General features: G+C 33.3%; 1 protein-coding gene and 2 long non-coding RNA genes across 4 annotated transcripts; 2 read left to right on the top strand and 1 right to left on the bottom strand.

Annotated features, from left to right (window-relative positions):
• Positions 1–2,166: 2,166 nt before the first annotated feature.
• LOC112328407 (uncharacterized) lies at positions 2,167–4,271 on the bottom strand. The gene is made up of 2 exons (XR_002983280.2): positions 3,322–4,271; positions 2,167–3,198 (listed from the first exon to the last, which is right to left on the bottom strand). It is a non-coding gene; the product is annotated as an uncharacterized LOC112328407 (long non-coding RNA).
• Positions 4,272–4,367: 96 nt separating this feature from the next.
• LOC112328408 (uncharacterized) lies at positions 4,368–5,357 on the top strand. The gene is made up of 2 exons (XR_002983281.2): positions 4,368–4,588; positions 4,813–5,357. It is a non-coding gene; the product is annotated as an uncharacterized LOC112328408 (long non-coding RNA).
• A 15,707-nt stretch (positions 5,358–21,064) lies between these two features.
• Positions 21,065–24,329, top strand: LOC7487965 (protein FIZZY-RELATED 3). Of its 2 annotated transcripts, XM_052454846.1 has the most exons (11): positions 21,065–21,897; positions 22,076–22,198; positions 22,363–22,467; positions 22,556–22,735; positions 22,902–22,964; positions 23,099–23,293; positions 23,409–23,510; positions 23,636–23,698; positions 23,822–23,890; positions 23,984–24,004; positions 24,044–24,329. In XM_052454846.1, exons 1-11 carry the CDS (start codon positions 21,394–21,396, stop codon positions 24,074–24,076), a joined length of 1,458 nt encoding a protein of 485 aa, XP_052310806.1. In that variant the 5' UTR covers positions 21,065–21,393; the 3' UTR covers positions 24,077–24,329. The 2 variants fall into 2 exon arrangements, with proteins under 2 accessions (XP_052310806.1, XP_002312104.2); XM_002312068.4 differs by having other exon boundaries at positions 21,070–21,897; positions 23,984–24,329.
• The last annotated feature ends 3,431 nt before the right edge of the window (positions 24,330–27,760 follow it).

The raw sequence follows: 27,760 nt of genomic DNA, 5'->3' as shown, positions 1-27,760 counted from the left end.
TTTTAACTCCTAGTTTATGATTCCAAGCTACATAAGATGAAGGTTTTGCCGATAATATTGTTTAACATCTCTCTTTTAAATTGCAGTTTGTCAACAAAAGAAGCCTGTGCCTTTACCTATAAACCATTTCTTTTAACATTTCAGCTGCTAGGAACTCTATCTAACCAGTAACCATTAGCATCTTAATATGTTAAATTTCATCGCTGAGTAGTCAGTCATTCAGCAATCACAGGGATATTCGATGTCATTTGGTACACTGGCCTGTTTATTCATCTCAGCAGTAAAATCTTTAATTAATTTATTCTGAAGTTCGAGTAGCACAAGCAAGAGCTTGCAATGTAGTGTTAAATTACAGTTTAGCGAATTCTCTTACCTAGTGAGATGAGAATACCACATGCCTTCATGTGGACTACATGGTTTTAACCTTCAAGATAGAGGCTTTGTTGATATTTTATCTCAAAGCAGAGGCTTCGCTTGCCCATATCTTTCTTCCAAATTAAATTTGTTTTCTTGTTGCCATGAGAATCTAATGTGCTAGAAAGATGACTCGGAGGAAGATGAAACCATGCAGGAAGATTCAATGCATTCTGAGCCTCTTTCTGATAATTTATTCAGATATAGTTATCCTTGTTGGATTAGCAGAGTGCAGTCAATATAAATGTATATTAACATCATCTGTCTGGTCCACTTTTTTTCTATATGGTCAATCCAACCCTTTATATTTCTTTCTGTTCTTTTTCCCTGTTGTCAAAACAATGAAAAGGAAAAATAAAAAATAAAAAACAGAAACAGAAGCAGAACACAGGCCTTTATTTTACTTAATTTGTAATATTCAAGAGATTGTTCTATTTATCCAATTGCAGTAGTTTGGTAAATGGAAAATGATCATGTTCAATTTCCTTTTCATTTTCTTTCCCTGTTGCTGTCCGAACCTAAATGTGTAAACATGATGTGGAGGAACAAGAAATCGTCTACGATGATTCAGAGCAAACCATATCAACACTTCGTGTTTATTGTTTTTTTTGGTGTTCTTACTATTGATTACGATTATAAATTCAGGATTTTGTTCTCCTTTGTCAGACGATCTTCTACAAAGATCATGGATTTAGCTCCAAGAACAAACATCATAAACAGATCAAGATGCTTTTATATCACATTTCAGAAAAAAAATAAAATAATTCTATCTGACTCAAAATAAATAAAAAAAAACATTAAGAAAAGCAGAAAAATGTTATCCAATAGGAGAATCATCTCCAAGCAAATTAATAATTTTGAAATCTGAAAATGCAACGGGAGATGGTAATCAAATGGGTTAATCTGTACACATTAAAACACACTTTGACCAAAATAACAGCGAGATTGGCTCTGTTCCACGGTACAACTTTGTCTCGTTTCAGCTATGGTAGTGAAAAGCTAGTCCCCTACCTAGAATTATTTTTGGGCCCGGTGTCAACTTATGAAAAAGTTTATACCTCTGGGCTATCCGAAAGCATAGCTAGAATGCAAATGCAAGGTTGTCGATTTATATTCTGTCCAGAAATGATTGGTATACTTAAAAACCAAAACAAATAAAAATAGATTTTTTCTGTTCAGAATCTGGTCTAGAAATACCGTTCAAATTCTACCCGTCATATTATGATTAAATAGTGATTTTTTTGTTATTTGTTTTTAAAATAAAATATTTTAAGTTTTACAATATCAATTACATCTCTTAATTATATTATTGGTGATCTCCTTCCATACTATTATATCTCATATTAAAATCTTAAAGCAATTAGAATTTAAGCATTTTTATTATTTTGTTTAGAAATATTATTTTATTATATTTTTTTAAATTAATTTTTTTTAATTTCATTATTCAACAATAAATTTATTAATAATTAAATTTTATAATTTATTTTAATTTATTTTATTTAGAGTTATTATGATCTAATAATTAACCCGGGTTATAAATTTAAATTTAAAAAATTAATATAAGTTGATCTACATCAATCCAATGTGTTATTTTTTAATTATTATTATTTTTAATATTATTTTTAAATTCATTAAATCCATAAAGTAATATCAATTCAACTTCTTTTTAACTGAATATTTGTTGAATTGACAAGATGATATCTGCTATGATGAGTGGATGTTATCCTCAGCTAGCAAAGGCAATAGCTGTCATGCAAAAGAACCAAGAACCAAAAATCATCAGATTATGATTCAAATATACATGTATTAATACAACATCATGATGATCAGCTAGGACCCCCTATTTATTCACAGTTGTTCTTCTGGGGACTCAGACTTGCATAAAAATTAAACATCACAGGAATATCTGCAGGCAGGAAAGAAAGAAACCTCCCATGTCTGGCCTGAATTTTGGTTATGCATGATATTCACGACACAGCAAGGGAAAAGGAAAAAGAAAAGAAAAGAAAAAAACAAACTGTCAGGAAATAGATCCTGAAGTGAGAGCTTAAAGTTTTCAACTAAACATTTAAAAATAATCGGGTCTTAATTATCAATGAAGCTGTGGGAAGAAAATTAAATACATCACTCAAGAAATTCAAAATAAGATTAGAATTTTATTGATAAAATGTTAGATTACAACAAATTCATGGAGAGTTTATATACATTATCTACTCCTTTCAAGATCAATAATCAAATAATTCAGGTTCTTCCTTGGAAGTCAATTTACCTGGATTCAAATTAAATATGCAACATAAATGAGATGGAGCAATTAACATTAATCCCTAAAAAGACGTTCAACATTCGAATATTGGTCTTACAGTGAACAAAAAGAAATGCCACCTAAATGAAGAAAATGTAATAAAAGAAAACAAAAGCCAAAAAATTAGGCAATCTTGAAATGTTCTGAAGAAAAAGAGTTCTAGTACGGATTAAAAGCTTAGCTAAAGTAGTGGATAAGAACTCAGATAGGCACCTCAAACACATACCAAGTACTCTGTCAAGCAATAGGTATTAAAGAACAGAATTAGCAATCCCTTATAACAAGAAATTAATTAGGGTACGTAGTTGAAGCATTCCTCATTCATTGGGAAGATCTTTGCTGAACCTGAAGAACAAAATCATAGTTTCCATGAATATTCTTAGAAGAATATATGGTATTTCCTTCTTTTTATTCTCAAATGTATACCAAGAACATTGATAAGAAACTGAAAAGCCAAATCGGAAAAATTCCCTGCCATAAACCTGTAGATTTCCATCAAGAGGCAAATTAAGGATCAACCAAACGTAACTCTACAATGTTCATTTACGAAAGAGCAACAAAATGATTGTATATGTGACTTTTGTGTATTCAAGCACATCACATACCAGGTATAATTAAAGCATTGTCGTCAATCTGAAAACTTGCACGCATAATACACAGGTGAAAATGATGATCAAGATCTAGAGAAAGAACCAAAAGAGAAGAAAGATTTACAGGGCGAAAACTAAAGAAACACCATGTATCTGAGAAATAAAAGATGCCCACGATGTTTAATAATGTACAATATTCCTACCGAAGTACAGACATATATACTTACTGAGATCAGATCAAGTGGTGGCATGCAGTACTAAAAATCACCCGAGAAAAGCAAGTCAGAGAAAAGCACTCACAGAGAATCATCACTACAGATACAAATCTCTTCAGTTAACACAGATTTGCACCGTATTTCCAATTGGATCATAACCGAAGCTGCTTAACACAAACCCTTGTGCAAGTTGGGGTTAAACAGAACAAACCCTAACAAGTATTAGTGAATTTAAATTGCCCAAAACAAATTTATTAGTGAATAGCAACGTCATAAACTTAAAGAGTGCTGTTCTATTGACAATATAAATTAAACTCAGAAATATAAGCCGATAAGGTATACGTTCCAAACTATTTAGAGAGTTCACCTTCACCTTTGGGAGCCGGTAAAGATGAAAAGGGAGATAAATAAGCCATTTATTGCCGCTGCAGCATCATCAAGATTCCCAATTCAAATGGCTATTGGGTTGAAACGAAGGGACCACCAAAAGCCACCATCATCACCACTTATTAGCCCTAATAAAGTTTGTGAATCTTGATGGTGCTCCATCGGCAAACAGTGACTGGTTTCGATTCTTTTAGATCTTGGTAACCATCATCAGCATCAGCATCAGCATCATCCTCATGCAAAAGAGATGTTCAAAAGATAAAGGAAAGAGTAGAGAGCTATTTGGCTGATTGGGATATTTATTTACAAAGGGAACCCTCCTGACTTTGTTTTTCTTAAGCCAAGGGAACCCAATCCAAACCCTAAATCTTATCCAATGAAGGGAAAGTAAAGGGCAAAAAAGTATAACGAACGACGAATAAAACAAAAGCTTCAAAAGTTTAAGCCCATGTCCAGGTGTGGGAAATAAGTTAGACCCATTTGATACAAAAAGCTATCAATGGCTGTTCTCTTTGCATAAACCGTCAAGTGCTAGAGACTTAGAAAGATACAAGAGAACATGGAGAACTGTTAACTCAGCAACATAAAAAGCCTAGAGAAATAGACTCAAAGGCAAGGAAAGGGAAGTGAAGAGAAGAGAAGATGGTTGAGTGCTCTGAATCATTCAAGGGTGTTAAGAGGTATAAATACTCTTAATAGAGGCTCACTAGGGTTACCATGAGTAATGACTACGAGAGATACGATGATTGTTTGGTGAGATTTGTCAGTTGTGTGTGTGTGTGAGAGAGAGAGAGAGATGGAGGGGGGGAGATGGTGTGCCCACAACAGTTATCCATCGTAATCCACGGTACTAAATATGCCAAAATCTTTAAACCTCACTGACCAAGTCATTGTTTCTATACAGGTATCAAAGGAATAATAGCCACTTTGAGAATGGGAAAATGAACTTCTTACCGCCAGTAATGGTAGATATTGGTTATGGTTGCGTCTTCTACAAGCATTTTCAAGTGGATGGGGGGGTGGAATTGACGGGACCCTGACCTATCCTCGCATATCAAGAGACTCGGGAAGGTGAAGAGGGGAGGGGGGTTTCCTAGGGTTTCAGGTTCCTTGTTTTGATCCATCGTTTGCTATTTTGGGCCCTTAATTTTGAAGCTTTTCTATGAGACGAAGTCTGGCAAATTTATGCCCTCTTTTGGTTGTTTTTCAAGTTTTATCTAGTCCAATTTATCTAAGAGGCAAAAAGACTTAACTACATGTGCAAAGTAGTACTTGCGTGTTTCTCTAGTGCTCATTTTCATCAACTTACCCCAGTCCCCTCTTCTCGTTTCCATTTCATCGTTCAGTGTTTTCGTTGATTATTGAATAACTTACCCTGTAGTACTCCTATTTGCATGTCTATACATCTCTTATCTCTTGTATATGACAAAGGTTTAATTTGCTATCTAATTTGCACATGGCTAAAACTATATATTGATGAGACACTTGTAAGTAAATGTGCATCTACATGCATATCGAACTTATCACTTGCTCCAGTCTCCTTTAATTGATATTCAAGTGGACGAGGAGTGATCATTCCATGGATGTTGTGACTGACAATAATATTCTATCAGTTCCCTTTCTCATGGTAATTATCTCTTAATTAGTTGAAGGGTATTCCATGTATATTGATACTGATCCATGCATCCATCCATTTCCTCCAAGTTCCTTCCAGCTTCGAAGACGGGGACATGGGGGTCATGATCTTGAATTATTGAATTTCTGTAGGTCCCTCCAACTACATAATGAATTTGCCTTTTGATTCATTTGCAGTCGAGTGCAGTCGAGTGGGGAACAATAATATTACCCTTTCTTGTAAGATTGCGTGTGAGAGGTACGGTTTGATTTTCTACTCAGGTGTTTCGATTTTGAAAGGATTAATATCCAGATATTCCTGTTCTTGATTACATCTGGATTCAGAGTTCTTAGTTAATTTCCTTTCACACGTACGGTACGGTTAAGTATCAATGTTCATCAGTTCCAACTTTTCTTCTCAGGTTAGCAGATTTTGATGGCTGAGATTTCGAAATTGATGGTCTAAATATTTATGACAAGAAGGATATGTTTTCGCTAATTTGAAAAAAATCAAATCTAAAAAAGAAAACGACAGCATGTGAATTTCTGTACTAGCAAATCTTTTATAATCTTCGTTCATGCAAGTTTTTTGAAGCTTGGAAGAAATGTTTACATCCTCTAGAGATGCCAAGATGAAATTGTCGTTGTTTGCCCCCAAATTCATTTTGCTAAGACTATATTAACCACCTTCTACTTTATACATCAAGAGGTTATTTTAGATGACATTCCATCTAATCGCAAGGCATCTTTTTTCTAGTTAATTGATTGCTTTATTCTAATGATCGTATGAATTTCTTTACGTTCGTAGTATCATTCTCTGTTTCTCTTTTGCCTATGCGCACCTTGCACGCTACTAATATACCTCTTAAATCATAAATAAATTAGAGTTATATTTTGTATTTTTTATTAACGTGGGTGTTCGAGTTAATTTGCGCATACTTTAACTAATTTTACGGGCTTTAAAATTATCGATCATGTATTTTCCAGTGGCTTTAAGATTTAAAAGACTTGAACTGGTAATTTTTAAAAAGCAAATCTAGAACCTGATCAGATGAATTATACTTTTGAGAGTTTATATTTTTTAAATTTATTTAAGGTTATTATCATTTGATGTTAGAATTTGTGCTTTTAAATGTAAGAGATTATTTTTCTTTCAATTATTTTTTTTAAAATAAAAACCATAAAATTACCATCCCGGTACAGTGATGTTGTGTAAACAATTATGGGTTCTCAACGTGCTTATGAGCTATAATAAATGATTTGATTTTTTAATGCATAAACACTAGGTCACTGTGTTTGATAAGCTATGATCAAATTATACTTTCTTTCTTTCTTTCTTGAACAAGTCAACTTATCCAATCAGTGAGTTGATTGAATAACTTTCATCTTATTATTATCATTATTATTATTTTCATCGATTCACGAAACTTGCATTAGGTTTTCTTTTTCATCTTGACACCAACTGTATACGCGGCCAAGGCTAGATTTTTTTCTCTCAATTTCAAACATCTCCAGGAATTGACAAGCAGCATTTATCTAGTATCTAGTGCTGTGTGGTACATTAGTAGTTAAGAGAGTTCTCCATGGGCCTTTGTGTCCAAAGAAACCCTTCGACGCGTCGGAATTAAAAACCACCTGAGAGACAAAGAAAGGACTTGATGACTGATGTGACAATAATGATGTTGCTGCCATGGTCGTACGGACTCTCAAAGACAGGGAGGAACGAGTGTTGAACACAGTGAAAGTGGAGCCGTTTTACCAATATGGACAATGCCCACTGGCGAGCATAGTCCTCGTACGGACAAACTCCTGCCTCCCCTTTCTCGTTTTTGTTTCTGCTTTCTCGACCTTCTATATTGAAGTAATATTCTCCACTCCTCCCTACGACCATATTCACTTTTTAGGTGGCATGTCTTGAAACTTTTTGTTGGTATAACTATATATGCATATTTTATTTTGAAAAAAACACTTAATCCCAATATCAGTATAGATATATGCTACAATTACAATGGTAGTTTAATAATATTATTATATATGCAAGATTTTTCATACCCTGGGCTATTAAATAAATATATAAATATTTTTTAAGATCAATTATTAACTCATGTATATAAATTTTTGAAATTAACAGTAAAATTTTAATTCAAATACACTACCCAAAATATTAAAAAATAAATTTGAAAATACATAAAATTAAAGTAAAAGTAAAAATAAACTCATTATTAAAGTTACATCCTTTAATATTTTGTGAAATATAATTCATCTATAATCGAATCTGAATCGATATTGTAACAACTTCATGTCAACTGGAAAATAAAGTAATTAAATTTTTTTCCTCTCTCAATTCCTCATTCCTTTACTTGATTCTTCTTTAGATTAGTGTTTTATAAGGTGGACTTTGTAGGTTTACAAGGTTATTCTCTCACCTTTTTTTTATTTTTTTCCTTGGATTTTTTTTTATGTTTTTTCCTTACTTTTCTCTATCTCTCTCGCCTTTTATTTTTTTTCTCTATTCTGCTTCTGCCTAGTCGGAAACATATAAAAAGAAGGAAAGAGTTGATTTGTTTTATTTTTTAATGGCAAATAATTATTTTACTCTTAATAAGTCGTTTTGCTTTTATTTGACGGTCCCTTTTTTTTTAGCACTACCAAACCTCATTCATCCTAAAATTTTAACAAGATTTTATTCAATATATTTTAAGATTTCTCGTAAAATTTCAGCTCAATCTGATAGTCGAATTGAAAATTACGCCTAATAATATAAAACTGGTCAAATTGTGATTTTTCATCAAATTTCTGAATTTCTCCAAAAATTCTAAAATTTTAACTCAAGTTAAAACATCATATTAGAAGGCTCCACGCAAATTTTCAAAAATTTTTGATAGCTCAATTGAAAATTATAAATTTTTTTATATAAAACTTGTCAAAAGATATTAATAAAATCTTCACCTCAACTATATACTCACCCAAACCTTTAACATGCCTTCTCCCTTGATATATGTTCAGTAGCATTTCTGCTGGTAATATCGCCCGCTGCTGTTTCTAAAAGTTAGCAATAGTAGTGGTGGTTCGTAAAAAGTTGCCGACCATTTTTCTTTTTCTTTGTTGGTAGAAGTCCGCCAGGCGCAAATTGCAACTGATTGATTATGTTAATAGTTTGTTTAAGAAATCTTACAAACCATTTTTTATAATATAAGAGGCGTTGGAAAGATGATCTTGCTTAATAAATCGACGTTAATATCATCATCAGAGATCTCAATCCAATTAAAGTGCTCATGTAAGCTGATTTATAGGTAGCATCCACTAATCTCATGGTATAATTAGGAACTCCCGTCAATTATGAGGTGGTTTCGAATCATTTTCATTTCATGTTTTCTCCTTGTTTTTTTAAATTTAAAATAAAAATAAAAAAATGTTTTTTTATTTTAAAAACTTAGAAAACCAACATATTGAGAAAATTTAAAACAAAGAAAATGGTTTTCAAAAATTACAAGAGTATTTTTTTTCAAAAAACTGAAATTATAAATGATATCAAACAACTTCTCAAAAGTTTAATTTCTTATAAGCTAAAAGAATTTATTAAACACTCTAAACAACAAAAAAGGCGACGCGAACGATTCTATTTTTTTTAAGGACAAAGCAAGAGGAGAGGTAAAGGCTCAAGAATCTCGTATATATACGCAAGTTAATTTGAGACTCGGTCACTTTCTCCAGGAGTTAGGTTGATGTTGGAGCGAGGCATGCGCGCATGGTGATTTTCTCTTACTTGGCAAGCTACCGAGCTGGTCTTTCTCTTTCCTTGAGAAGAATATATCCCCTCGGAGTTTTAATTTGTTGATCGTTTGGTGCCAATCCTTTCATGGATTTCTATCCGACGCAAAACCTGGGACTAGTCAACTCACCAGCAACAACCAATTAATTGCTGTAAATATTCAACCTAACTCGTTAACGCAATAACTCGCTAGCTAGATGGTCAAAGACATATACCAATATATATGGATTGATAAGTTTTGAAGATAAAAAATTTAAATAAGCCAGCCTATGAGATAGAATTAATTTGAAGTCGTTACCTCGTCGAACAGAGATACAGCTAGAAGACGTTGCTGAATAAATCTTTTCGGACGAAATACCATGGTTTTTTATAATCTGATCCACTGGGAAATCGAAATACTAAAGACCAATTGTATCTATACCAGCATTTGTAGCTACTGTAGCTAAATAAAATAGTGCTTCAAATTTGACTTCCCAAATACTCGTTCCTCTATATTATAACAGCTTAATCGCAAAATAAATGCGGCAATTATATTCTCAATCTATGATGTTACACATCCGACCGCGGAGAAGCATGTTAAACCTTATAAATTTCTTAAACTTTGTAGGTCAGATTGCATGGGTCTTTATGAAATTGCTAGGCCAATATGATTAATGCATGCCGAAATTGTTTGTTTGATTGATTTTAGTAGGTTTTAATAATATCGTTGGCTGTTGAGATGGTTTTTATAATGTGATCAGTTTTTGGTCTGAATAAACCTGCAGGTTTGTGCAATATTTTTATTAGATATGTATAAATGTGTCTCGAATATCCTTTTCTAGGGGATTACACCTCTGAGATTTTCAAAAAAACAAAACTAATCGAGCATCAGAAGCGTTATAGAAGACGATTATGTCGTACTTCCTCATCGTGTCATTGATTTTCTTTTTCCTTTTTTAAAAAATATTTTACTATATCACGTACATTCGCAGCATTGATTTGTTGTTGGGGATCATCTATCTACACATTTACTCTGGTGGGACTGCCTGCTTTCCTCGTGGCCTACAACCTTGTACTACTTTTCAAACTCAAATAATTAAAAAAATAAATATCACAAGGGATAGTCCAGCGGTTAATTTAATTTGAATTTCTGTCTAAATCTCTACCGAGAGATTTTCAAGATGAAATCATGAAAAGCATAGAATAGATTGCGCTCTGAGGAGACGGAAGGTTACTCCCATTAATTAATCGGAAATCCAATTCGGAAGAACAGCATTCAAAATCAGCTAGCTAGATCAATAACTCGAATACATTTCCTAGTCACCCTCAATTGAAAAGGGAATAAAAGAAAAATGAATAATATATATGAATGCATGCTTTGACATGATTTATCACATGCAGACTTGCAAAAAGCAGCCCAGGAATCTCGCTGAGAACTGGAAGGAGAAAGTGTTGTGCATAGCAGATGCTACATGTATTGCATTCATTCTAGCTGTCTCCAAATGGCAACCCAAGTGTACGCAGCCTACTTGTCGCCTTATCACATAGACTTCATCCACCTACATTTTTCCTTCTGCTTACACGCTATCTCACCTCTCTGTCCAGCGTTTCTTTTCATCTCTTTCAGTGTCTAAATATTTTTCATTGCTCTGATTTCTATACTCAACAATCAGTGTGTTGTATAATGCCAACAGCAAAAATAGTTTTTGTTCACAAATTTCCTTTTCTTATGCCTGATTGAGGCTAGCTAACGTTAGATTTTGCACCTGTAATTGAATTTTAGATGTATTTAGATCTTGCAATCCATCTCTAATTAATTTATAACGTTTCAAAAAGTCAACTTAATTTTAGATATGATGTAGATTTATTTTTAAGTAAAAAGTTCAGTACTGATAGTGTTTTATTTTTTCATTAAAATAAAGTCGAGCACTCTATTTTGCATTTGTAATTATTTTAAACATCTTTAGTTGTAGAATATCCTCGTTGCTATAAATATATTAATTAAACTCCCTCTAAAAAATTCTAAGAGTGAATTTTGTGTTTGCTTTCAAAAAATAGTTTTCTTATTTACTCTAGATGTATTTTTCTCAGAATTAATTAAGAACACATGTTTATCATATGCAAAAAAATTAAAATAAAAAATAAGGATTTTTTATGGTGGAGAGTTTGGAAAACAACTATTTTGGTGTTGTCCAGTTTTCTAAGAAAGTGGAAAATGAAAAAACATGTATTTTTAAAATAGAATAAAAACATTCTCCATTAGAAATGAATTTTCTTTAATTTTCTGTTTTGATGAAATATTTTAAATTGCTGGAAAAAAAATTCACAAGTAAATTCTCTTAACTATTCAATGTCCCACGTTTAAAGGTTGTTTTCCGATGAACTTTAATATGCTTCTAACAGCATTTTTATAGAGAAAAAACATCTTCTAGAGTCGGTTTTTAATCTTTTGAAAACGATTTTCCTATGGCGATATGATAACAATCATGTGATGTATATTGATTGTGTATGTTTTTAATCAGATTTGATATTGATTTGGCCGTGACGTCCCAGTATCAGTAGATTCATGATTTCCCACTTAAATTATAATAGCGAATATAAAGCACATTTCATTGACCATGACCACGCATTTCCACATTTCCACATTTCATATAAAATAAGTTGAAAAATCGCTTATTGATATTTTAATTTTTTTTATATAAAAAAAAACATCTAACATAGAACATTAAATATATCATTTGCCAATTACAAGAAAAAAATATATAAAAAATATAATAGTAAAAAAAATTATAACATCATACATACATACATATAGATACATACATATGTGTGTGTATGAAGTACTGTAGCTTTTTATTTTTTTAATCCTTCAATAAAAATGTTTTGCAATCTCTTAAACTAGAAAATATTTTCCTTCATCCAAAAATCATGAAATTGCTTTGCCCGAAAATACTTTCCAGCATAGGCGTTACACGAATATCCGTCTTCAAGGAGCGTAGCGTAATAGTAAAAGATTTGAGATCTGCACAGCAGGTCTCGAGTTCGAATTAGGACGTGCATCTCTTGTAAGAGTCTGGAACAGCCAGAGTTTTACTCGCTTACCTGAACCCACAAAATATATTTTCCGGAATAGAATTTCCTCGAATCCAAAAAGTAACACGAAAATCCGAGTGAGTTTGACACCGAGTGACGAGGGCTAGCTGTGGGGTTCTTGCCCAACAAGGTAAAAGACCTCTTGTATCAACTTACCATTTAGGTCCTCTTTACTTCACGTGGCGTAACTATGTGGCTGTATATAGTAAAAAACAGTTTTGAGTTTCAATTTTCAACTCTGGCATTGAATTGATGGGCTGGTTTGAGAGCTGGCGAGATCTTAGTAAACTCTGCTTTTAGCATAGATGATGCGGCCACAGTGCTGATGCCATTCTACGCTAAGCTATTCTACAATTTTGAATGTAACTGGAGTTGAGTATAAAAATTAATCTACTCTGTATAGTGTATACGTGTCCGTGACCATTTTCCATTAGATGTAGTGATACGATGACCAAAAATTAATTACAGTAATTTGGATTCCAAAACCTAATTTCAATCTATTTTTATATAAAAACACAAAAAATATATCATAAAATTCTCAATAACTCTATTTTCAAACCGAATACATCATATAATTAGTCACAAAACTCAAAATCAAAACAATCTTTAAAGATTTTTTTTTTCTCAGCATATACTATATCATTAAACAGTTTTTCCGACGGATTAATTTCATTCCCGTGAAACTATCATCAATATTAGTTTTATTATGGTAGAAATACAGCTGATCGAAATCTTTCATTCTACTTTCTCTTTCTGATGATTTTCTCGATATTCAATGGTTGAAATATGAATAAAAAATAAAGTTGTATGACTAAAATGTAAAATGCAAAAATTATATGCCAAATGTGTAAAAAGTCAAAAAAGAATTAAGGACCATATTGTACTTTTCCACACTCCATGAACAATGAAAAAACAATCTACAACATAGGTACAAATTACAATTTACCATCTCTAGAAGAAGGAATTAGGCCCCTGAGACCACATGAACCTGCATGGTATCCAACGCCTTCGTACATGAGCAAGAGTTGCAAACCAAATTATCCACCACACATTACAGTAGACACTAGTACAGAAGGTGCCTTGCGTCACGTACAATAATTTAACCCAGCTATAAAGAAATGGCACAACCTTCGAAACATCCGAACTTCTCTAATTATTTCTTCCAAGATTAAAAATACAAGCTTTCAACAGAAAACGCTTTGCGTGATCAGTACTAGATACTGGGAAACATCGTTGTAAGTTCACGGCTAACATTTTGGTAATCGAAACCAGCAATAGAAATTATCACAACCGCTTCAGTTACAACTGCTGTGACGATAGACATGTTCAAGAAAAGCATCGATAGAGCTCAAGACGGGTTTGGTATTCCTAGCTGGCTGGTAAACCACTGACAAATTATAGGTCCTGTGGAAATGACTAGCTTGATGGAAAAACTAGCTAGGAACTCTCTTCGGATTCTTGTTTAATGTTCCTATTTACTTTAATATAGTTATTGAGAATTGAGAATCTGTTGGTTTTGTTGCTTTCATTTATTTCTGGTAGAATATTGGCAGTGAAACTGGTATTCATGATCATAGTGGTAGGGTAATAACAGTAATGTGGTGATGGTGAAGTTGATTATGGCGCCATTGTGCTGATGGTAGTTAACTGCAACTGTAGATTATAAGTGGGATATACAAGGCCTTATTTTGACAATGTCGAATGTTATCACAGTGACCAGCCTATTGATCCACCACAAGACCACTACTGTACTGAAGGCCCAGTATCACCTGCGTGCGATAAGTAATGAGTTGGGGCGTGAGCATAGCAGTTTAGCTCGGCCTCAAAAGGGTCTATCCTTCATGGAGGTGAACTCCATTTTCAACTTCAATTGCTGCCTTGTCGATGTTCAAACCTTTGCCCGGTGCCAAGAGCTAACCGTTCTCAGAAGAACCAGTAGGACCTGGCCCTGAATTTCTTCACGTCAGATTTAGGCATAAAGATGCTCGAATTATTAGGTCGTCGATAAAATGGCGAGAAGTGAACTTTTTACTTTGTGCAATCCAATCCAAGCCCAATACCCTCCCTGGCCGCTGGCTCTGCAAATTGTCACTCGCAACATGCCACTGACCCAGAAGTGTGGCTTAACTGGTGCTGTTGGTTTGAACTTTGAAACCCACCCTTATCAAATCACGGAGAAATTACTATATACGTTGTTGTGGGGGAGGGTCATGCATCCCTCAAAAAATTACTATAGCTCCTTGTTTCTAAATTTCGAGTTCCCTAGTCAATTGAGCAACAATTTTCCTTCCACTGCCGACAACGTCATTATCTGAAATTTATTGACTCCGCGTTCGGAACATTTGGCTTGATATCATTCATCAGAAAAAAAACAATTGTCTGTACAGGGAAAACTTCCCGCCCTATACTGCGGTGTGGAAAAAAAAACACAACATGATTGCATTAAGACGCATAAAACTTTTTCATATTATCATTAAATCTAATATAATGGGTTTAATTTGAGCACTAACAACTTAATTCTCTACTTAAATCAAGTTTTAAATTCAATCATATAAAAATCGCATCTACATGATATTGTTTACTTGATAAATTTAAGAAAACACAAAATTAAATGAATAAAAAACAATACGGTTCGTATTAATCCGATTTAACTTGTAAAATTTGTAAATAGAGTTATAAATTTCATTGGTTTTAATTAATTTTTATTTTATTTTATTGTATGATTAAAAAAATTCTACAACAACACAAAATTAAAATAAGATTGAAAAAAATAAATAAAAACTCTAAAAACAATACATAAAAAAAAAAAACCAAAGAATCCCATTGGTGTGAAAGTATGGCTATTGGCACTTGGGCCTCATTCAGGGCCGCGTGTCTGAACTATGGAGCTCATCAATATCCAATACAAATGGAATTCCCACCATTCTGGGAATCTTAAAACCAGCTCACCCAAGGAGTTATAATTAATCCTAACGTTCATTGATTTCCATCCCACCCGAAAAAGTTACAGTAACACACACCACAAAAATCATAACACAGCGAGAGTGAAAATTAAACCATATTGAATAGCAAGATTGACAGATAAAATATATAAACGTTTTAGAACCTAAGAAACAGAGTACGAGCAGAGAATATGTCTATAATTCCTACCCTAACTACAATCCTTCTAACAAACAAGTGGTTTTCCTTAAAAGGATTAGTGGGTTATCTTCAATTAACAGCAAAAAGATTCCAAGAAAGATGCTGTAATTCACAGATCTCACAACTACTGGGTATACAAAACAAGTTAAATGATAATACAAGCCACCTTTCTTTACAGTTCTCGCACAGTAGCCAGTCAAGCACAAGCTTCCCTTCTTGGTGCAATATCCATTAAGACTCCCTCAAGATCAGGAGGCTGAAAGTATCCTTCCTTTGGAGGGACCCTTCTTTGCTTAACATAAAAGGGTTTCTTCTTTGGTGGTGGCGGGCACACCAAAGGTGCCGGTATCTGATATTCGCTGCGTCTTGGCGTCCTGCATCCTTCATCAACTTCCATGATTGATTAGTTCAGACGAGTTTGAAATCCTGATGGAAGTGAAGCTTTGTTTAAATGGCTGTTTGTGGTATCTGAATCTAGACTTGCTGCTTGGCTACTGCAGTTTTGGGGAAGTATATATGCTGTCTCTCATTTGTAGGAGGCTAAAGCATCGCGCCAGCTTGCTAAAGAAGGTGTGCTGTTTGACTTATTCCATCGTGTGGTGGAAGCAACTACAGGCTGCTAGAAGCTTGCGTGGAACCCAAATCCAAGTAGTCACCAACCTGTTACTTGCATGCCAGTTTTTTTGTCCTTAAGCTAAACATGTACATGTTTTCAATAATTTCGAATTCCAAGAGCAGAATTTACAAGGTAATTACTTCTTTAAGTGTTTTGTTATTTTAAATATATATATTTTTATCCTATATATTATGTTATCACATTTAAATCCTATTCAATATTGTGGTTCAACCATATTTTAAAAAAATTTAAATTTTTTTATATTTAAATCATTTTGATATATTAATTTTAAAAATAAATATATTATTTTAATGTATTTTAAAATAAAAAATATTTTAAAAAGCAATTTTTTTTACACTCCTAAACAAGTCTTTAAAATATTATGTTGCAAAGTATATATTTTTTGTTTATTTTAAAGGATATTATAGAATCAGTTTTTTCATCTCGTGTATATAGTATGAGTTAGCATTTGGATTTTGATTATGAAGTTGCGAAGAAGATAACACGCTCCTTGGTGATTGGTACAGACAACTTACATTGGACAGGGACTTCTTCAATTTTTCATACGAGAAGAACAAAAAATATGACTTTAATCGTGAATTTCTGAATTGAGATCGACTATTGCTTCCTTTTCTTATTATTTCAATGAAAAAAAATATTTTTAGCCTATTTAACGCATTCAATGAGATTAATTATTTTTCATCGAACAATTTTAAAATTGCATCATTCATATAAATTGAATGTATTTAGATGGGTGATAATTCGTCATTTTAAGAATGTATTTTTTTATTATTGCATTAAAAAAAATAACAAATCTATATAAGTATTGATATCAAAATTGAAATATATATATATATATATATATATACATGCCTTCTTTGATTATTACATCACACCCTCTTTTTTATATTAATTTGTATTTTAGAACTTATTTAAAAAGTGATGAAACCGTGTTCTTTTAAATTTTATAATTATTATTTTTATTAAAATTTTATATATATTTTTAAATTGTTTTGATGTGCCGATATAAAAAATTAATTTTTAAAAAATAAAAAAATATTATTTTAATATATTTTTAAATAAAATATATTTTAAATTATTATTATAATTTTAAATAAGTGTTTAATTGAGTGATGATGAGTTCACGGGACGCAAAGCTTTTGTGCTTGCGTGAAAGACCCGAGGAAATTTGATTATTAATTTTTTTGTAAGAGTGATGCACCCGTGGAGTTTTGGTTTCTAGAATGATGAACCTGTGTTTGGCGCGAGAAGGTTCAGGGAACTGCTGGATTTAAATCCGGACCACCTGTTGATGGTTAAATAATGTGGTAGGGACCAGGGACTGGAGTTATGGGCTTGCCAGGCCAAGTGGGGGCCTGGGCCCATGAGGTGAATTCATTATGGCGGAAAGAGGCACACGTGTACAACGAGCATTGGAATTTGATCATGTCGTTTTCGTAAAAGACGACAATGTCGTTTTCGTAAGAGACGTCACCGGCACCGGCACCGGCACTAGCTCGGTTGGCAAGCCCACGTGCCACTGTAAAATGAGAGGGGCGCAAAAGCTGAACCAAACTTCTGCTGGAATCTCCTTTTTCTTTTTTTATTCCTTTAGTTGGGGCCTAGGCTTGGACCTGATTTTGTAACCTACTGGGTTTGGAGAGCTGTGATTGCATGCAGTCGAGTGCTTATACTCGGGCTATGATGCTACTTACCCTACCGAGCATTTTGTTGGATTTATCTTCTACTTGGCCCAGTTCGGACGTGGGTGGGCGAGCACCAGGGTTCCAAAGAGGCTTCGGCGTCATCGGTTGATTTGTGAATTCAAAGGTCCGAGTCCTGGGCAACAACATTGAGCTTTCAGTTGTCAAACCAGTACTTCTCTGGGTCCATCATGTACAAAACTTTCGAACCACTGTACACTTTGATTTACATGATTTATTTATTTTTACTTCAGTAATTGAATTGTTGCACGTTTGAATTTGTATTTTTTACTGTCAGATTTTATTAAAAAGTCCATTAAAAATATATGAAAATTGCATGCATATATAGCAACAAAAATAATCTAAATTAACTTCATGTTATAATTGTAGATTTTATAACACTTTACTTTGAATAATCATGTACTAAAAATATGTTTCTTTAAAACTTTGTAAAGAAAAATCTAATGGAAAACAATCTAAGCAAAGAAAAAAAAGTATAATTTGCATTGACTTTATCTTAAAAATACATGTCTCGTGGTAAATTTTTAAGAAGATATTTTTCAATATTATAGACAAGTTTCTTGAAAATTAAGGCTGGTAAAGACTCTGTAAATAAATATGCTAAATTATTACTTTACCTGACTTGCTTAATCAAATTTTCCCTTCTGTTGAAGCTCAAGAATATTAAAGAACTTCGATGAAATATGCTTTATCTTATCTTTTTTAATCTTTTTAATGTAGTTTTTTTTAAAATTGAGTGATGCTAGTAGTATTATCTTTAAATAATTTGTTAGACTATTTTCAATGGTTAATAATTCTTATTTTTTTGTGTGTTGGATGACTGACATTAATCATGTATATTCTTGATTTGCTTCATAGATTGTAATAATGTGAATGATTTAATAAAGTAACAATTAATATTTATTTGCTAGATCTCCAATAATTAATAATTAAGAAACCTAAGTATCATATAAAACCACTAAACCCAAAAATTATAAAATCTAAAAAGTTCTAACATTTAATATATATAATTATAGATTTTATAACTATTTTGATTTATACACTTTTAGTTTTTTTTTTTAATCTCAATAGCTTAGCTGTACCATGTTTGGATTTACATCTCTTTTATTAAGTTACATCAATAAATATGTTAAAAAGCATCACATGTACAATAAAAAAAGTCAAAAAATTGACAAATAAAAAAAAACAAGATATTATACAATATTAAAGTCAAATTGAAAAAATAAATAATTATTCTGACTTTTTTTTTTGTGCATCTGATTTTCACGTGTTTCTTACCTGTTTGCTTGTGGAATCTAATAGAATGAGTGCAGATACAAAAAAGTAATTGTCCAACTTACAATAATAAAAAGAAATTTAAATATTTAAAATTGTTTGTTCCACGTTTATTGTTTTTATTTCACAAAAAAGAGAGACGAGGATGCTTGATTTTGCAAGGTGTGGGAAAGAGAATAGCTACTTAATTCTTGTTTTATTGCAGGTTGGATATAGTAATATTCCAAGGTTCACTTAGGCTTTGTTTTGTAATATAAGCTGTATTTGTTTTCCTGGAAAGTGGTTTTTTGAAAATTATTTTATAAATTTTCCTGTGTTTGTTTGCCATTAGAAAAGTTGATTAACGAAAAACACTTTCCAGTCAAAGAAAAATTTGGCTTGAGTTTCAGAAAAGTGTTTTCCTTTTTATTTTGGGCGGAAAACACTTTCTGAAAGTTGTGAAAAATTTAGAAATATCATATTATTTGTTGATTATATCAAATTTGGTCATCATTCTTTTGATTATTACTTATTTTATTTGAAATACTTTATGAAATATTAATTATTATTATTTTAATTTCTTCATCTTTCAATTTTTTTTCTCTTTTTAGATTTGATCTCTATTATTTTGATTATTATTTATTTTATTTGAGATAATTTATGAAATTATATTTTTTTCAATTTCATTCAACTTTTTAATTTATAAGATTTGTTCCTCATTATTTTAAAACTTTTTTTAAAAAATAAAACATTAATAAGTTATTTTCTAGCTCATTTTTCATGACATAACTAAACACTGGAAAATATTTTTCAACTTATTTTTCCATTACACTACCAAACATCCGAAAATAATTTACTTTCTTGGAATTCACTTTCCCGAAATTCACTTTCCAAAAGAAAACTACTTTCAGCAAACAAACGGGGCATAGTTTGTGTAGTTGAAAGTGAGACGGTAAAATGGATGCCTTTTACGCATTTTTAGATGATATATGGTTGTTTGTCATTGTGTTTTAATATGTATTTAGCATAAAAATCATATTTTTAGTGTGTTTTTTTTATTTTAATATGTTAATATAAAAAATAAAAAAAATCTGAAAAAATTATATTAATGTTTTTTCAAGTGAGAAATATTTTTAAAAAACATATTACACTGTAATGCCAAACATTCACTTAATTTTAAAATGTTACAACCATTAAAAAACATATAAAAAACATTAATTATCAATTAAAAATCACTTTTATAAAAATGCACCATACATATGAAAAAGATCAAAGTGGTCTTTATTACAATTTATTCTAATATTAAATGAAACCAGTCTTATTTTTTTCTTTCCTAAAAAAAATTGATATAATATTATTAATAAGAATAACATTTTATATTGTTGCAAGGACCTGGTAAGAATAATATAATTTTGACTTACTATTTCAAAGATTTATCTCGCAGTCGAACACTGATAATATGGATGATCTATCCAAAACCTAATTAAAAAATCAAATTGATTAATAATATATATGAAGCTAGAACAACTTTTTTTTTCATTCCATAAAAGGTCTTATGGGTCTAGAAGTCTTGGACCAGAACATTACACTTTTTTATTATTATTATAAATGTAAGTATTTGGGTCAGTTTGCGTGCACTTCGACTAATCCTATGAATATTAAAGTTAATGATCATGTAAGTTTCTAGTGACTCTGAGGTTTATAGAACTCGAACTAATGATCTTTAGAGAGCAAATTCAAAACCTAACCAGTTCACAGAGTTACCGGAACATTAAACTTGTTACAGTTAAAGATGTTAGTGGATAGAAGAATTAGTTTATTAGCATAAGAGAAAATAATTTCTCTGGGAAAAAAGAGAGGAAAAGGAACTGATGCTAAGGCTGGAGGCAGGAGTAGGTGTCTATGCAAGAACAGAGGGCAAAGCCAATAGAGAAAACCATTTGATGCTTTTAAGAACAAAGGCATCACAAAGAGCGGCTATTTTGGTAACCAAACCACAAATCCAGCTCTGATGAGCTTGGCCCAAGCAAGAAATTGACCGTTGGAATCTTGAAACAAAACACACTATATAAAAACAACTTTAAAACCCAAAAAAAACCCTTCTCTTTACCAACTCCGCTCCTGCATATCCTACCCAAAATTTCGACCGTTGCAAGTCTTCTTCCACACAAAAGAACCCTAAAACAAAAACCCTCCATTGAGAGGCCTTTTCAATAAATATTCTTCACTGCTCATCAACAAAATCAAAAGAGAACCCAATAGCTCAAAACTTCTCAAAAATATTAAACAAATATGGATTCAACACCAAGAAGAAAGAGTGGCCTGAACCTCCCATCTGGGATGAATGAGACTTCTTTAAGACTAGAGACCTTTTCCTCTTCCAGTTCTTTTAGAGCAGTAACATGCGTATCATCACCCAGAGCAATATCAAGCTTATCTTCACCCTCGAAAACCTCATCTTGTAGTGATAGATTCATACCTTGCAGATCATCTTCAAGGCTCCACACTTTTGGACTCGTAGAGAAAGGATCTCCTGTTAAAGAAGGAGGCAACGAAGCTTATGCAAGGTTACTGAAATCTGAGCTTTTCGGGTCTGATTTTGGTTCCTTTTCTTCTCCTGCAGGTGGTCAAGGAGGATTGAGTAGCCCTAACAAGAATATGTTGAGGTTCAAGACTGATCATTCGGGGCCTAATTCGCCGTTTTCTCCTTCAATCTTGGGACACGATAGTGGGATTTCTAGTGAGTCTTCTACTCCTCCTAAGCCACCAAGAAAAGTCCCCAAAACACCTCATAAGGTAACTACCGAGTCTTCTTTTTTCCTTTTCTTTTCAATTTTGGGTTTCTTTGGTTGTTTAGAAAATTGTGGATAAAGAAGATTGTTTTGCATCGCTTTTGATTTAATTGGATTCGATAGAAATCATTGAAGATTCAGTCCAAGAAAATGGTAATTATTGAAGGTTAATTTTGCTGCAGGTTTTGGATGCCCCGTCACTTCAAGACGACTTCTATCTGAATCTTGTGGATTGGTCCTCGCAGAATGTACTCGCTGTTGGGTTGGGAACTTGTGTCTATTTATGGACCGCATCAAATAGTAAAGTAAGTTCGATCGTACAAGGTTCTTAGCATGTTGAACAGCTCCAAAAACTGTCCAATCCAATGCAAAATGGTCTCTTAAGTAGTTTCTTTGGATAAACTTGCTATTTAAAATGGGGCCGACTGAGGTATTAGATGTTTAAACCTTTTTGCTATCTTGTTCTCAGGTGACCAGGTTGTGTGATTTAGGGCCTAATGACAGTGTATGCTCTGTGCAATGGACCCGGGAAGGCTCATACATATCAGTTGGTACACATCTTGGTCAAGTTCAGGTAGCTCTAACGGTCTAATTTAGCCCAAAATCTTGTATTTTTATATGATTCATTTTGATTTATGGTCTGCTGTCAATGTTTGTTATAGGTGTGGGATGGAACACAGTGCAAGAGGGTCCGAACCATGGGAGGGCATCAAACAAGAACAGGTGTCTTGGCTTGGAACTCTAGGACACTAGCATCAGGAAGCAGGGACCGCCATATACTTCAGCATGATCTTCGAATTTCCAGTGACTATGTCAGCAAACTTATTGGTCACAAATCTGAGGTAAAGTCTAAAGCAGAAGAGTTGAATAAATGGCTCAGTTCAACAATTCCTGACTTGTATTTCCAATATTTTGTCTAAATGGATTATATGGACTAGGACAGTTGTGAAATAATATTTTGTGTATGGTGGAAAAAATGGAAGTAAGCCCCTCTATCACTTTTTCCAGGTATGTGGCTTAAAATGGTCACATGATGACAGGGAACTTGCATCAGGTGGAAATGATAATCAGGTAAAGATTACTACATTTTTCTTGCTCATGGTAGCAATTCGTTTTCATTAGCTAATAAATATTCTGGTGGCATGTCCCCTTTTATTTGTGTGTATATTAATGTGTAATCAAGTCAATGTCCTGTTGGTGATCAGCTCTTGGTATGGAATCAGCACTCCCAGCTACCAATTTTGAAACTGACTGAACACACAGCTGCTGTCAAGGCCATTGCTTGGTCACCCCACCAGAGTGGCCTTCTTGCATCTGGAGGTGGAACCGCTGATAGATGTATTCGCTTTTGGAACACCACCAATGGTCATCAATTAAACCATGTTGACACAGGAAGCCAGGTTTTTCCTCCTTTACTTCTTGCTTAATTTTCACTAGGTCATGGAGCTTCATAGAACTAATTTGCGATCTCTTAAGGACCCCTCAGCTTACTGGATTTTCACTGGCTGACTGCAGGTGTGCAATCTAGCTTGGAGCAAGAATGTTAATGAGCTGGTCAGCACTCATGGGTACTCCCAGAATCAAATTATGGTGTGGAAATATCCATCATTATCCAAGGTATTAGCTAAAGTTGCTACTAGTTCTTTGTAATTAATCTGCCTCGTAGCTAAAATAGCCACCAGTTCAAGATTTGCAAGGAAAAATCCTGTTAAGAAAATCCGTCTGTTTTCGGTTTGTGATAGGTTGCAACTCTAGTTGGTCACAGTTTGCGAGTACTCTATCTTGCCATGTCTCCTGATGGTCAGGTACCACAATATCTCCATTTCCAAGCATTCCTGGCAAAATTATGATTTCTGCATATCTAAGGATAGAAGAAGAAATGATCATGAACAAGTTTTTAATGTCAAAATTGTCTGTTCATCATGTAGACAATAGTAACTGGAGCAGGGGATGAGACATTGCGGTTTTGGAACGTCTTCCCCTCTATGAAAACACAGGTAAGCAAGCGTGTTACGTGATATCATTGTGGTTTTAAGGGGTTTTCAGTTGGCTTTCCAGTACTAAGATTTTCTTTTTTATTGTGGTTTCAGACACCAGTGAAAGATACAGGCCTTTGGTCATTAGGACGAACCCAGATTCGGTGACAAGGCCTTTGGTCATTAGGACGAACCCAGATTCGGTGACAAACACTACGCAAATCTGAAGCTACTTTATATTGTAAATACATACACCACAAACAAAGTACAGGAAGAGGAGTTTGATTTCTTTTTTTCTTTTCTGCCCGAGTTTGAACAGGATTATATTGTAGAGTTTGCTAAATTAGTTTGCTAAATTATATTGTAGAGTTTAAACAGGATTTTTGTATATTGTACTTGTTTTTCACACGTACCCATTGAGAAAAAGAAAAGGATCGGATGAAGTAATTCATTCTCACAAGTCTGGATTTTATGGGTTTTTCCTCCTTTTGTCTCTCTCATTTTAGTGACTGTAATTGATTAGATCGAAATTAATATCACCAATGAAGTGCTGTTATTCCTGCAAAATAATCTTCATGAGAACATGAGCCGAACTTTTCAAGTTCTGTATGAAAAAAGAATGAATAAGAAAAGCAGGCTGGGAATAATCTCCAATGCAAAAGCTCAGAGATGCATCAGATGATGATACAGGAATAGAGTTGAAACTGGCAGAACTTTTCCTTTCTCCAGCCAACTCTTGATGAACACCTCGTGGCCTTGGGCCTCAACCACAGGCTGGGAATAATCTCCAATGCAAAACTCAGAGATGCATCAGATGATACAGGAATAGAGTTGCAACTGGCAGAACTTTTCCTTTCTCCAGCAAACTCTTGATGAACACCTCGTGGCCTTGGGCCTCAACCACGATGCCTTTCTGAAGAGTAGGCTTGCAAATCCGGCTAAATTCTGCATGGCAAACAGTGCTGCAATGGAAGTCAGAAATGTGCTGTTACCACATCTACTGGTATCTAATCTACTCCATAACCATAACCTTGTTACCACCTGGTTGCAATATTCCATTATCATCTGCAACATTCACAGAATCACTTAACGGCCTGTGTATTCTAAAATCATCATCAAGATGGGCTGTTGCTGCTCGACCAACTGCCAGACCAAGTGCTTGCATTCCTAACCCTGCATATGAAGCTGCATCTCTAGTTGAGATCCCAGAAACCAAGGGACATATGTCTGACAGCACCACAGAAAACCCCTTCTGCCGCGGAACACACAGATCAAACCCAAATCAGGAAATCCGCAAAGGCAGACAAGGAGACATTTGAAGAAAAGTTTTGAATTCAGGAAACCAAGGTAATCATCGCATTGAATCTCAGGAAAGTTCAATTGGTTAATTAAGAAGAGAAAATGGCTCATAAGAATGATGTTTTATCACAAGTGAAACTAGAACCCTGCATTTTTTTTCCCTGTTAAGTGAGTTCCTGTGGGCATCTGGAAATAAAATTTACTCATACATCAAGGATTTATCTTGGCGTGTGATAGTATCATTTAATTTTCATGGTTATGGTTTGAAAATTTAAAATTTAAAAAAAATTAATGGAACTCGCACAAAACTCAGATCTTTATTAATTAGTCAAATACTGTTACACTTATGGTTAGAATAAAACATAAATCCCACGACATCAAATCCCGGGGTCAAAATTATTATTTATTAGCAGTAAAAATGATTTTTAAATTCCTAAAAGTTAATATATTATACACACACTGGACAAATCCCCAAGGCCATTAATTGGGCTTGTCGTCAGAACCAGTTGTCCTAAACCGGGTAAGACTCCTAATAATCTTGGGCTTCAAGTCCACCAATATATACGCAATGGGCCATTTTGGTCTTTTGGTTTTATTCACCCCTTATTATATTATTAAATCAATAGTATTTTGAAATATGTGTTTGCCTAAGAGAGCTCGTTTGAGGCTTAACGGGTTAATTTGCAATATTGTTTTGATTAAAAAAAATTAAAGTATTATTATTTTAAAAAATATAAAAAATGAAATTGAATTTTGATCGAGTCTATTTTAGATTAATTTGTTTTTAAAAAACCTAGCTGGATAAAGGGTTGTGGCCTCAGAGAGCTTCTTTACATGCATGTTGACTTAGGAGCCTCTCTGTCGAGCAGGTGGAGATGCATGTTGGTACTCCCAATTTCGTTAAAGCCAGTTAATCCGGCACGTTTAAGAAGATGAAAAGAAGGATTTTGATGGCAGCATAACTTGGACTAGCTAGTCTTTCCGCAGCACCGTTCCTTTCATTTATCTGGACGGTATTTGATGTTATAATATTGATTATTTTTTAAAGTTTTTTTTATTTATAGATATATTAAAATAATATTTATTTATTTTTAAAATTATTTTTTAATATATTGCATCAAAACAATTTTAAAATATTAAAAAATTTTAAATTTTTGCCACGTTTCTGCAGCTTCCCAACGCTATCTACCATCACATGCAAAATTTTCTCTAGTTGACTTAAGATACACTGACTCGGGTTGGAAGGGGATAGTTTTTCTTTGTGTTGACTTACGATTCAATGGAATTCTCAAAGGAAAAGCAAAGAAGATACATTGAATCGTAAAAGTTGGAATTATTTTCCCATCCCATTCTGCAAAACTAGATATACTCCCAGAATATCGTAAATAGAATTTTAGATACATTGAATCGTTATTGACACCCTTTTTGTTTTTATCTTTTAAAGTTTTTTTTTAAAAATAATTTTATTTTATTTTTTATTTTAAATTAATATTTCTTGGTGTTTTCAACTCGTTTTAGTGTATTAATGTTAAAAATAATTTTTAAAAAATAAAAAAAATATTATTTTAATATATTTTCAAGTAAAAAATATTTTAAAAAATAAGATAGCATTGTATTTTTTTTTGCCGAATTCTTACATGAAATCACCTTTTATGGCATCATAACGTTGATACCCTGAATAGCGACTAGCAAGTGTTTGGGAATTATCCCCTTCCTACCTTTCCACACCCAATATTGAGTTTTCCACCAAGATATACTAGATATTCTGCTAGGTTTTAGCATTTGACTTATCGTATGTTTTAAGATTATATATCATATTTTGCATGTTCGTAATGCATGACATCGAGTAAGATAACAGCTGCAGCACAGCAGTTTTTTGCTGGTATATAAATATATGGGCGTAGCATTACTGAGAAGAGGTCAAGAAGAAGAGTAGGTGACCTGAGAGATTAACAACGATGCTTGGCAATGGTAATTCATGGACTTGAAAAGGAAATCAAACCACCAAACTCTTTCCTTGGCAGCAGAAATCAGAAATTTAATAATCATTATTCTATTCATGTCAAGATGTCTTATCATGGATTTAGCACCATGAACAATTGTCTAAATCACAGTGTCTGTCTTATCATGTAGATCATAGGTCACTGCATCTCGTCATGCCGTAGTGCATGTCATCAAGTAAACACAGAACTTAGCAAATACTTGCTATTATTCCCTTTATCAAGTCTATAATACATTAACATGAAATGGATGGATGGTGCGATAACGACGGGTTCGCTGCAAGGTCCTTGTTAGCATGTCGTATGAAGGCGGGACTTCCTTAAATTACTAATCATACCTTCCCAAAGTAAAACTTCTCCGCGCAAGTATTAGGAAAATCAGATCAAGAAATTCATGTTAACAGTAGACCGACCTTTCATCCATTGAGCGGTGGTTAACTCCTTTGCTTTTGTTTTTCAATTGGGATCTCTCTTCAATCATCCTCATTTCCTACACTGCATCAAACTCATGAAAACTTCCCTGGCAATATCAGGTGGTTTTCACTTGTGAATTGCAATAGACAATAGGGTGTGCTTTACTTCAACCTTGCAC

This window comes from Populus trichocarpa, chromosome 8, assembly GCF_000002775.5.
Source record: "Populus trichocarpa isolate Nisqually-1 chromosome 8, P.trichocarpa_v4.1, whole genome shotgun sequence".
Classification (NCBI taxonomy): domain Eukaryota; kingdom Viridiplantae; phylum Streptophyta; class Magnoliopsida; order Malpighiales; family Salicaceae; genus Populus; species Populus trichocarpa.
Note: the sequence above shows the minus strand (reverse complement) of the source record. Positions and strands in the feature narration are given on the sequence as shown.

Coding starts and splice junctions, on each gene's coding strand:
- LOC7487965 (XM_052454846.1), top strand. CDS start 21,394: ATGGATTCAACACCAAGAAGAAAGAGTGGCCTGAACCTCCCATCTGGG. Junction 22,199..22,362: donor GGACCGCATCAAATAGTAAA/GTAAGTTCGATC, acceptor TCTTGTTCTCAG/GTGACCAGGTTGTGTGATTT. Junction 23,891..23,983: donor TCCCCTCTATGAAAACACAG/GTAAGCAAGCGT, acceptor TTGTGGTTTCAG/ACACCAGTGAAAGATACAGG.